Genomic DNA, 12,838 nt, shown 5'->3' with positions numbered 1-12,838 from the left:
GTTATCCCTGTGGGGAGCGACTGTCTCTTTTGCTCATTTTAAACAACCACAAAGGGGTTTCCTCCGTTCTGATGGCCAGCCCATGGCTCTTAACCAAAGAATGGCTTGCAGGAGATGAAAGAGATGGCATTCCTCCTGCTGCGCCCAGCGTGTCGGGTCTGACAACAAATGCCAACCGTCCTTTTCGGATGACACAGACCCAGCCAGCTCCTCTGAGGTCAGGAGGCCCAAAACCAGGGCTTCCTGCTGGCAGAGGCTGAAGAAGGGCTGTCCTGGAGTGTTGACTATGCGTGGCTTCCTTGGTCCCTCCGCCAGGAGGCAGTTTTCCTTCCCTGTTTCAGTGCCTCCAGCAGGTCGACCCCGCCTCCGTGAGATGTGATCTCAAGCTGCTCTCTGCTGTTCTTAGCTAAACACTACAACCAGGGGCTCAGAGACCAGAGACAGCAGGGCTCCCGAGATGGGAGAAGGCTGGGATGTGGTGGGAAAGGAACCAGGCTCTGTACATCCAGGATCTCATAAAGCCTGAGGGGTGGGCTAGAATCCCCACCCACCCCAGGCTGGATCTCACGCCCCTTGTTTAGACACCCATGGCACTCAGCATCCTCTATCACAACCCTCCTGCCCCGGATTCATTTGTCTAAACTCTCCCCCGCACACTCTGTAAATGCAGAGAAACAAGACAAACCACGTCTGCCTGATCTCAAGGCTGAGCGTGTCGCCTGGTACCTAACAGATGATTGATGAATAGTCAATCAAATAAATGAGTGAATAAAAGGTTGAGTGGACTTTGAATGAATGAGTGAAAAAGCCGAATACCTGATTCATGTTCTTTTTAAGGGAATTAAGCTATTAGGATCGTGGAGTTGTAAGCACTTCTAAGTAACAACAAAACTCTAGCTCTTTCAAAATAAAAAGGGACCCTCAACAAGGGAAAGGCACGTACTATATTGTTGCCAACGCTTTAACTTGCATCATTACCTGAAAAGATTTTCTAAGCTCCGCAGCCCTAAGCATCTTGTCTTTCAATAAACCTATGAAAACAACTCTTTATCTTCCCTCAGATTCTGCTTCCCAGTGGCTGCTAATTGGATGCCAATGGCCCCTGATTTTAGACAGGATTATGATAGCTAGGGATATCTCAGAAAACAGCAGACTCACGGAAACCTAGGACTTAAGGCAACAATAGGAAAAACCCCCAGAGATTTTAATAGTAAAGAATGTGAGGCTTATGCAAATGACGCGACCGACAAGGGATTGATTTTCAAAATGTACAAACAGCTCATACTACTCGATATCAAAAAAACAAACAACCCAATCAAAAGTTGGCCAGAAAATCTCAGTAGACATTTCTCCAGAGAAGACATACAGATGGTCAACAGGCACATGAAAAGATGCTCAACATCGCTAATTATTAGAGAATTGCAAATGAAAACTACAATGAGGTACCACCTCACACCAGTCAGAATGGCCATTATCAAAAAGTCTACAAATAATAAATGCTAGAGAGGGTGTGGAGAAAAGGGAACCCTCCTCCACTGTTGGTGGGAATGTAAATTGGTGCAGCCACTATGGGGAACAGTATGAAGGTTCCTTAAAAAACTAAAAATAGAGCTACCATATGATCCAGCGATCCCACTCCTGGGCATATATCTGGAAAAAACTATAATTCAAAAAGATACATGCACCCCAATATTCATTGCAGCACTATTTACAATAGCCAAGACATGGAAACAACCTAAATGTCCATCGACTGATGAATGGATAAAGAAGATGTGGTGGTGGGATGAAATGGGAGATTGGGATTAACATAAATACACTAATATGTATAAAATAAATAACTAATAAGAACCTGCTGTATAAAAATAAATTAAATTAAATTTAAAAAAAAGACTATGTGGTATATATACACAATGGAGTACTTCTCAGCCATAAAAAAGAATGAAATGTCATTTGCAGCAACATGGATGGACCTAGAGATTGTCAAACTAAGTGAAGTGAGTCAGACAGAGAAAGGCAAACATCATATGATATCACTTAGATGTGGACTTAAAAATATGATACAAATGAACTTATTTACAAAAGAGAAATAGACTCACATAGAAAAGAAATTTATGGTTACCAAAGAGGAAAGGGGTAGGGGGAGGGATAAATTAGGAGTTTGGGATTAAAATATGCACACTACTATATATAAAATAGATAACCAACAAAGACCTACTGTATAGCATAGGGAATTATTGGGTGGGCCAAAAAGTGCCTTCTGTTTTTTAGTAAAAATAAAGGACACATTTTTCATTTTCACCAAGAACTTTATTGAATAACATATTCACCCTTTTGTTCCACTACCTTCTGCCATTTTTCAGGCAACTTCATAATTCCATCTTCCCAAAACTTCTTATCTTTTTGAACAAAGAACTGTTCCAGATGCCTTTTACAGTCTTGCAGGGAATTGAAATTTTTTCCATTAAGAGAATTTTGTAAAGACCGAAATAAATGGAAATCCGAAGGTGCAATGTCTGGGGAAGATGGTGGATGAATCAGAACTTCCCAGCCAAACTGTAACAGTTTTTGCCTGGTCATCAAAGAAACATGTGGTCTTGCGTTATCCTGATGGAAGATTATGCGTTTTCTGTTGACTAATTCTGGACGCTTTTCGTCGAGTGCTGCTTTCAGTTGGTGTAACTGGGAGCAGTACTTGTTGGAATTAATCGTTTGGTTTTCCGGAAGGAGCTCATGATGGAGGACTTCCTTCCAATCCCACCATATACAAAACATCACCTTCTCTGGATGAAGACCGGCCTTTGGTGTGGTTGCTGGTGGTTCATTTCGCTTGCCCCACGATCTCCTCCGTTCCACATTATTGTACAGTATCCACTTTTCATTGCCCATCACAATTTGTTTTAAAAACGGAACATTTTCATTACGTCTCAGTAGAGAATCGCATGTGGAAATATGGTCAAGAAAGTTTTTGTCGCTTAACTAATGTGGAACCCAAACATCAAAGCAATTCACATGACCAAGCTGGGGCAAGTGATTTTCGACGCTTGATTTGGATATTTTGAGTATGTCGGCTATCTTCCATGTGGTATAACGTTGATTGTTCTCAATTAATGTCTCGATTTGATCGCTATCAACTTCAACTGGTCTACCCGACCGTGGAGCGTCGTCCAGCGAGAAATCTCCAGCATGAAACTTCGCAAAACACTTCTGACACGTTCGATTAGCCACAGCACCTTCTCCATATACTGCACAAGTCTTTTTGTGCGTTTCAGTTGCGTTTTTACCTTTCTTGAAATAATAAAGCATAATATGTTGAAAATGTTGCTTTTTTTCTTCCATCTTCAATAATAAAATGGTTACACACAAATTCACCAATTTTGATGTCTTTTTAAAAATGCATGCTGATATGACAGCTGTCACATACAATCTAACAAAATTGTTTCAGATGAAGTTAAAGACAACTAAGCACTCCTAGAGCCATCTTATGGAAAAAACCGAACGAAACTTTTGGCCCACCCAATATATTCAATATTTTGTAATAAACTATAATGGAAAAGAATTATATATATATATTTATGTATAACTGAATCACTTTGTTGTACACCTGAAACTAACACAACAGTGTAAATCAACTATGTTTCAATAAAAATTAAAAAAGACTGTGAAGTTTATAATAGCTTATCTCCATAGACAGAAGGAAGGAATGAATCCAAGGAAGAACATTGGATGATATTAAGCCCTGCCTTGGGCATTTTCCAGGAATGTCACATCCTGAGTCCTGTTGGGCTTTCTGAAAGCATCCTCCACAGCCTCAAGGGACCACCTGCTCCAGGAAGCCTACCCTGATTTTCCTCCTCGAATTCCCCCTGGACTTCACGTGGGCTCCTCCTGGGGCACAGGTCACTATGTGTTGTATATTATCATTAATTGGATATTAATTTTGTGTCCTGCATTCACAACAATAACTACTATTTATAGTTTGCTAACTGCCTTCTGTACCTACATCAAAGTCTCATATTTATTACGTTTACTGTGGGCTAAGCACTGTCTTAGGGCTTTCCCTGGAGTAGCTCATGAGTAGCCCTATGACATGTGTACCATTAGCATCCCCATTTTACTGACGTGGAAACTGACTCAGTGTCATAGACACTGCTAATAGCCCCAATATGCATCCCATTCTTTTTTCTTTCTGATAAGTCAGCTTAGGATAAACTGTGTTGTGGTAACAAAAAGTGACATCTTAGTGAGTGGAATAAGAGTTTACTTCTTGTTCACACCACAGTCTGCTGCAAGTCTGGTGGTCTTCCTCCATCTAAGACAAGCCTTTCTGGAATATGTGGCTGCCAAGGTCAGTGCTGGGAAATGGAGATGGAGGATGGACACTGAACGGTCTCTGCCTGAAGTGCCCACACTCCCCCTCCTGGCCACAGGGCCCCAAAGGAACTGCAAGGAGACTGGAAACGCAGGGACCAACCCATATTTGGTGAAGCACAAAATGGCTCTGCCAATTTTGTTCAGGGCGGTCAAGTGTCCCACTAAGACACACGTTCCCCAGTTTCCCTTACACGGAGCAGTGGCCCAGTTCTGGTTCATGAGACCCAACTGGAAGCCAGCCGTCATTCTAGGAAGAAGTCTTGCTTCCCTGATACAAGCACCACCTCTTCCTCCTCCATCTTCCTTCTCTAGCGTCCTTCCTGGAATGCAGATATGACATTGGAAGGAGCGCTGCCTAAAAGAATATGAGGCAACAGCATGAGAATGAAAGACACAATTTAAAGATGGTGGAGCCAATGTGTGGGAGCTGGGACAGTGAGGGTTTCACGGAGGCATACACAGTACTGCCCCCTGTTACGCCCTGATCGCTCTGTCCTATCTAAGCATCTGAAAGCAGTTGCTAAGGGGGACAGTCACAGAGCTGGGGAGGAACCAGGCCCTCTGGCTCCTGTTGCATTTAGCCAATGGGAGGCACCAAGAGTACCCCACTCCTATTCCTGATTGACGCTCTCTTTGTGTAGTGGTACTAGTGCCTCCCCGTGTGCCCTCAGGCCCAGCGTCCTGCTGAGTGAGTTCCTGGGTGCTTCACCACCCCTTCAGGAGCTCCTTAACCCCACTCACACCTCTCCAAATAGCCCTTCGTTCAAGTATCTTCAATTAACCCTTTGAGCTGCCGTCCGTTTCCGGCACACAAACAAGGACAGGCAGCTCACTGCTTCGAAGGCAGCCCATCCCACTGCAGACCCGCAATTAGTCTCCCTGTATCTTCTACTCTTTGGTCTTGATTCTGCACTCTCACATAACGAAGAACTTCCAGGCAGATCCAATTTCAAGTCTATATTCTCCTCTCTGCAGGAGTTCAATCATTTGCCCCAAATTACCCAGCTGATAATTCTCGGTTGCAGCATCTGTTATGTGGGGATAACACCCACACACCACATAGGACTATTGTGAGAATTAAGCAAAATGACAACATACGTAGCAAAAAAGTACAGGATGTCCAGTTACATTTAAATTTCAGATCGACAATGAATACTTTTTTAGTGTAAGTGTGTCCGCACAATATTTGGGATATACTTGTATTAAAAAATGATTTGTTGCTTATCTGAGATTCAGATGTAACTGGGTCTTCTGTATTTTCTCTGGTGAATAGCACATTGCCTGCCCTTTACATGATCCCCAATAAATAGTAGTAGTTGATATTCTTCTTCTTAATCCTTTTCTTCCCCCAGCCCCTAACACAGTACCAGACACAATGCTCAAAAAACATCAACTTTATTTGAATAAAGAAATGAATGAGCAAATGGAGGAACTGAGAGCCAGGGAGGTGACTTGTTTGAGGTGAAAGTTGCCCAGCTGATACGTGAGAGAAAAGCCTGGAATTTGGGCATCCTTACTTCTGGTCCAGCCTTCTTTCCTCCAAATCACGTAGTGGGACACAGTGAAGGAAACTGCCCAACAGGGAGGAGATCCAGGGATGGCACTGAGTGGCTTCCTCAGTTCCCTGGAAACAGCCTTTATTTTTCACCTAGCACAATAATTATATTCTCACTTTATAATAAAGGAATAATTAATATTAGTTTTACTAAACTGCTTCTTCAGTGCTGTGGATTAGAGCAGAAAAGGCATTGCTTTTCTTCCTGGGAATTTTTTTCCCCCCTTGAAAAAAGAAATCATTGAAAGTTAAAAATTAGAAGCTTTCTTTGTGGACTTAAATAATCATGGGGAAATCTGAAGTTTGTTTTTATTCTATAATAAAATGTGAAATTATTACTTTTAAAGATTAACTGATCCATTGGTTTTCAAACTCTTTTCAGTAAAACTACTTGTATAAATAATATCTTATACAGGATGTCAATTCATTAAAGTATTAAGCAGGATATTTATTAGTTAAAAATAGCATGCTCTAAGCTCAAATATATAATCAGTGTAGTTTAAAAGTGCAGTTTAAAAAAAACAAAGTTAGGACTTCCCTGGCAGTCCAGTGATTAAGACCCTGCACTTCCACTGCAGGGGGTGTGGGTTCGATTCCTGGTCGGGGAACTAAAATTCCACATGCTGCATGGTGTGGCCAAAAAAAAAAAAAAGTAAAAAAAAAGTTAGACTCCAAATGAGTACTGAATCTTTATAACATGTTTATATCACCTGTGGTTGGAGCTTTATATCATCTTTATATCATGCGTCGTTGGAGTTTTATATCAGTCTCAGTAATTTCAGTAATCAAATATTTCTTCATTTTGTTTGGTTGCGGAGTTTGAGAAAAATCTTGGTTCATGCAGAAGAATACGTGCAACTAATGAAAGATTTTTAAAATTCACCTTGCAATCCAAGGATACTGTTAACAGAGATGTCAGGAAACATTATACTCCCAGATCTGCCTGAAAACAAACCAAATTTAGCAAAGCAAGCGAATGTGCGATGGAACGTTAGAATTTGGCTGGGCATGGGGTGCTACATTTCCCAGCCCCTACCCCCTACTCCAGCCAGCCCGGTCCCTGCAGGTAGGTGCAGTCAGATGACTGTGTCCCCCTAAAATGGGAGTAGAAATGATGGGTGTGCAGGCCCTAAAGACCACCTGTGTGCCTCTTCCTACTGGAAGGTGAGACCAAAATGCAGAAGCCACTCGACCTCAACCAAGACAACAAGACAGGAGATTATGGGAGGACCCCGGGCAACAGACACACCCAAGGACCTAGGTTATTCATTTGGAATTCTTAAGTTCTGTGAGCCAGACAGCTTCCTTCCCAATAGTTAATGATGTTTCTGATGAGGCTGGTGATGATCTGAACAAATGTGATTTTTTGATATTGTACAAAATGTGTTAACATTGGAAAGCTCTGCATAAGTCATGAACCAGTATTTTTCAAATAGTTAAAGAACGTTGCAAAATTATGCATGAATCAAAGATGCATTCAGAGTGGATTTTAACATAACAAAGTACAAAAAGTTCATTGATAATGGTTTCAGATTCCACCTTGAAGATAACCTTTAAGAAATGTCCACCTGTCGAGTTTTGGTATGGTGTCAAAGATGAATATCTGCAATTTTCTGAAAACGCTATTCAAATACTTGTCCCTTTTCCAACTGTGAATCAGTGCAAGGCCACGTTTTCTTCATAGATTTCAACTAAAAGATGTATTTTGTAGATTGGAGAAGCCAGACCTTAAAGAGATTTTCCAAAATAAAAAACAATGTCATTCTTCTACTATTTTTATTTTTAGGTTTTGGAAAATATAATTATTTCACTTAAAGGTGTGCTAACATGGAATGGGTTTATAATTGTTAATTTTAGATACATACATTAATAACTATTTTTTTGCTTGGTGTTCAATTTCTAGTCCAGTATATATCAATAGATATAATCCACATAATCAAAAGCTCTTTGGGGTCTCTAATAATTTTCAAGACTGTCAAGAGACCATAGGTCACTGCACTGGTTTATCACAAGGGGGTACCCAAGCCTCAGAGGTCCAGGTAGGTGACGTGAAGCTCTAACAGGCTTAGGGTCACACACACACTGGGCACAATCATATAAGGCAGGACCCAAGACATGCTTTTTCCAGTACAGGAATCACTTGGAGAAGTATTTTCATACCCAACAGTTGGTTGGTTTGGTGATCAATACAATGATGTTAATGCAGTGACCAGTGGTCAGCAGTAAACACGGAAACGATCTTTTGTAGCGGGGAACTCCATCCTAGCACATCCTCATACTCAGCACAGGGAGGCACACAGACGCACTGTTCAAAAACTGACCAAACTGTTCAGATGCATGTTATCTGCATGGTTGTTTAAGAAAGGCAGTGCTCCCAAAGAGGCCCATAGGAGTCAACATTCTTCTAGTTGAACTTCATCTTAGCAACAAAGAGGAAGGCTTGGAGAGGACGGTGACTTGCCCCGAGGTCACACCATAAAGTGGCAGAGCTGGGACAGAATCCTAGATCGCTGACTTAGTTCAGCTTTCTCCCCACATTGCCTCTCTAGGGCAAGTGCAAGTCTGTGCTCAGCCCTGAGCTGGCAAACTGAGCAGGATAGATGTGTGCCACGCCCTCCAGGTGTGGGTCCTTGCCAGGCATTGCTGATCGATTTCAGATCAAGCACGGTTCCAGGCAGCTTGGCAAGGTCCTGGGATCCTCGTAACTCTCCCAGACTACCAGAGCTGGCCTGCACCAGTGAGGAAATGACACTGGTGCACAAAGCTATCACCCCTGCCTTGTGTGGAGCCCCGAGGGCAGGTCCCGGCTGGGTCACCCCTGTGGGTGCAGCTTTCCTGCCCCCCACTCCCCAAACAAGGAATGTGACCTGGGGCTTGGGCTGTGAGCACAGATCACCAGCAAACTGTTAGCTCACAAAGGCTACGTTCTCTCTCCAAAGATAGAGAAGTGGCTTCTTTATTTCCACATTGTTTTCTTGTCAAGGTTTTTGAGTACAAATGCCTCCCTCCTTGAAATGAGTGGCGTGTTGGGTGTACTCAAGCTCTGCTGTAAAAAACGCTAGTTCTATGAGTGAAGGGACTGAGGGAGGGAGGTGGCCCTAGGGCTGGCTGGTGAGTACCCTCACCCCTTCCCATGGGCCTTTGACACCCAACATTGTTTTAAATTCTGATCCTGGTGTCTTTTTCGTAACTGTGGTCAGTCTATATGCATTATTCTGACAGTTTCTGGTCATATATTTGGAAAATTTTCCCATGTGTAAACATATAATTCCCATTTAAAAAATTACACCAAGCATCAAACATACTTACGTTTCCTTTTGTCTGGCATGTGTTGAAGATATTGGTGTCATTTGCCATATTTTAACATTTTATGGTGCTTTTTTTCCCCCTCTTCAATGTAGATTTAAAGCCAGGGACTTCCCTGGTGGCGCAGTGGTTAAGAATCCACCTGCCAATGCAGGGGACACGGGTTCGATCCCTGGTCCGGGAAGATCCCACGTGCCGCGGAGCAGCTAAGCCCGTGCGCCACAACTACTGAGCCCGTGCTCTAGAGTCCACATGCCACAACTACTGAAGCCTGCGCGCCTAGAGCCCGTGCTCCGCAACAAGAGAAGCCACTGCAATGAGAAGCCCACGCACCGCAACGAAGAGTAGCCCCGCTTGCTGCAACTAGAGAAGGCCTGCACGCAACAACGAAGACCCAGTGCAGCCAAAATTAAGTAAATTTAAAAAAAAAGGTCAAATGTACCAATATTTTCTCCTTGACCATTTTTGTCATTTTTAGAAACACTCAGGTTTGTGTGACTATACAAGGTTGCATGTTTTCTTCCAGCACTCTTAAACCCCATGATTTAAATTTCAAAACTTGGATCTACTTTTAGATCTTGCATCTGGTGTAAGGACAAAACAAGTAATCCTACTTTTTCAGATTGTTACCCAGTTTTCTCCAGTTTATTGAATAGTTATTTCCCCACTGATGTGAAAGGTACCTGGCCTCAGTCCAAACACACACAGGACACAAAGCACAGTCCTGTACTTTGTGTCCTGTGGTGGCCCCAACTTCTCTTTTCCATTTTTAGCTTCTTTTTATATATGAACTGTAGAGGCAATAAGAGAACAGAAGGGGGAAAATTTTTATCGGAACTGCAAATTTACAGACATCTTTATGATGCTATCTTTCTAGCCAAGAATATGATAGTCTTACCATTATTAATTTGAATGCTTGGGAATTTAGTTTTTTTCAACATCGGAATGCATACTATTCCTTATTTTTGAAGGCAGTACCAGAAAAGTCACTAACTGCCACAGGACTTGAGAATCAGGCAGGATGGATCAATCTCACCTGGTCCAGTGCTTTCAGTTCACAAACAAATTTAGGCGCAGAGAAGTGAGATGGCCCAGGTCACACAGTGATTGGGGAATCAGGATGGGAGAGGGTCCCTAGGTCCCATGCCTTCCCGAACCATCCCCTGAGGCTGCAGGCTGGTGAGATACCCAAGCCACGGGGTTCCAAGCAGCTGCCCAGTCCCCTGCCCCCACGTGCCCCCGTCACACAAAGTCAGCGACCCACAATGAAGAGAAAAGGTATTTAATTATTTCTCCATCTAAACTCTTAAAGCGCTCAAAGTGTTTTCACAAGTGCAAGGGGAGGGGCTGCTCTCAGCCAGCTTTTTACCAGTGATTCCGACATTCGCAAAGAAACTCCAAATCACCGTGCTTTATACTTATTTTAATTTCTGCACTGGAAAAGAAAAGGAAGGTGAAAATGAGGACAGGTTAGTTTACAGTGACTCCATCTTTGCCTTTAAATTAATCTTTGCTCTTGGGAACAGAGGGGGATAGAAAGACAGGAAAACATCAAAGCACGAGAGTGAACCGGTGACCAGGAATGCCTCCCCGTCCTGCTAACTAGGGATCTAAAAGCCTGGAGGCAGTGCCGTAAACACTGAGAGACATCAGTTAAGATACATAAAAAAAATAAAATAAAATAAAAAATCCCCACGATTCCATTCTCAAAATCAAGCACAGAAACTGACAGTGCAACACGGGTTCCGTGTGCGCCCATTGGCCCGGAACGAGCGCCATAGCATCCGCCCTGCCAGCCAGGAAGGACCCGCAGGTGGGGAGTGGGAGGGGATGCAACCTCCCAGAGCCACAGGCGGGTCTGTGTGCTTTGGAGGCTCTGCCTCTGGAATGTTCTGCGCGGGCAGGCGGTGGGTTTGAGTCACGCGCCACACGTGGTTGAAGTGCTCACTTTATTTTCCATGTGCAAACTGTCACCGTCTAAAGCTTTCAGAAGGACTTGTACAGACAGGATCACCCTGCGAGCAGGCGGGCAGGCGGGGAGGAGGCAGGGTCCTCCCCAGGGGGCGGGGCCGAGGGTGGGCACCAGGTGAGGCCCCTCCCCCAGGGGTGGGGCGGGGCACAGGGCGAGGGCAGGACACAGAGAGAAGTGACTGTGGAGCTGCGTTCAACCCAAGTCCCTGATTCGGTCGGTCCGAGGAGGGCTCCTCAGTAGGCGATTGTCCACTCTTTGACAGAGGCGTCATGGGAGGTCGTGACCAGCGTGTGCTCGTCCAGCCAGGCCAGGCTGCTCACATGGTGGAGCCGGTGCGCATCTGGGGAGAAAGAACACGCTTTTTGAGCCAAACCCAGGAGCTCTGCTCCCACAGGTACCTCAGACCAGAAGATGGGAAGCCCAGGCCGAGATTACCCACAGGCCCACCGAGAAACCCAACAGGATCCTGGTCAACCAGACCCCTTTCCTCTTCTCAGTGGGGAGCGTCTGGGCAATGGGAGGGGAAGCAGGTATTCTCAGCCCCCCACCACTGACACTCCCTGATCAGCAGAGATCCTGGCTGCAGCTCCCAGGCGCCAGCACAGTCCTGACGACCACAAACGGCCCTTGGAGGCAAAACTGCCCCTCCCCCCAGGGGAGTGAACAAGTCTTTCTATGTATAAAGCAACAATATACAGACAATACACAAACAGTGCACAGTATATCTGTGGTGTTAAAATGGGGAGATGAGGAATAAAACGTTGAGAAACACAAGGCTGGGGTACCCGTGCACACAACAGCCCGACCTCAGGCCAATGCACGTCCAGTGACCTGTGACCCCACGACCCAGACAAGGACTGGACTTTCCACCCTCTACCCTGCGAGCTCTTGCTGCCTCTTGAACTTGCTCGAGTCTTACTACAAAACTGCTGCTTTCTGTGGAGACCAGGATGGCCCATCTGAGTCTGCTCTGTCCCCGCCTCCATCCTGGACCAACCGCCTACCCGCCCACTTGGGGTCAGCTTGCTGGTCCCCTCCCTCTCCCTGCTGGGCATGATAAAAAGCTCTGTGGGGTTGACACAGAACAATTTTTGAGTAGGAAAGGATCCCACTTACATTCAAGACAAAAGGCTGCCTGCCAGGTAAAGAATGGATGGAAAGGGACCAGAGCCCATGTGAGGTGGTGACACGGGAACAGGAGATCTGAGATCCACCCTGGATGGGTAGGGTCCCCCCCAGGGCCACGAGCCACATGTGACTACAGTGCCCCTGACGTGAGCTACTGCCACATGTGGAAATATGTTGGGTTGAATAAAATTTACTATTAATAATTTCACCTGTTTCTGTTTTAAATGTGGCTGCTAGGAAAATGTCAAGTCCACGTGTGGTTCTTGTTATACTTCTATTGGACACTACCGTACTAGAGTGAGAACCCAGTTATGAGTTTATACTGAAGGGGGGTGGGGTGGGTGGGAGAAAGCAGGTATTACAGTCTGAATGTCTGTGTCTCCCCAGAATTCCTAAATTAGAAATCTAACGTCCAAGGCGGTGGTGTAGGAGGTGGGGCCTTTGGGAGGAGCCTAGGTCACAAGTGGCATGAGCGCTCTTATACAAGAGGCCCCTTCCACCACGTG

General features: G+C 44.6%; 1 protein-coding gene across 1 annotated transcript in view; it reads right to left on the bottom strand.

The window, feature by feature from the left end:
* Nucleotides 1–11,167: 11,167 nt before the first annotated feature.
* The window catches only part of WDR1 (WD repeat domain 1), a 39,485-nt gene continuing 37,814 nt past the window's right edge, over nucleotides 11,168–12,838 (bottom strand). Inside the window, exon 15 of the mRNA XM_082389552.1 lies at nucleotides 11,168–11,544. Coding sequence (XP_082245678.1) covers nucleotides 11,438–11,544 — 107 coding nt within the window. The 3' untranslated portion in view covers nucleotides 11,168–11,437. The remainder of the gene's footprint in view (nucleotides 11,545–12,838) is intronic.

This window comes from Balaenoptera borealis (genome assembly GCF_965194805.1).
Source record: "Balaenoptera borealis genome assembly, chromosome: 4".
NCBI lineage: Eukaryota > Metazoa > Chordata > Mammalia > Artiodactyla > Balaenopteridae > Balaenoptera > Balaenoptera borealis.
This window is presented reverse-complemented; position numbering and strand designations above follow the sequence as displayed.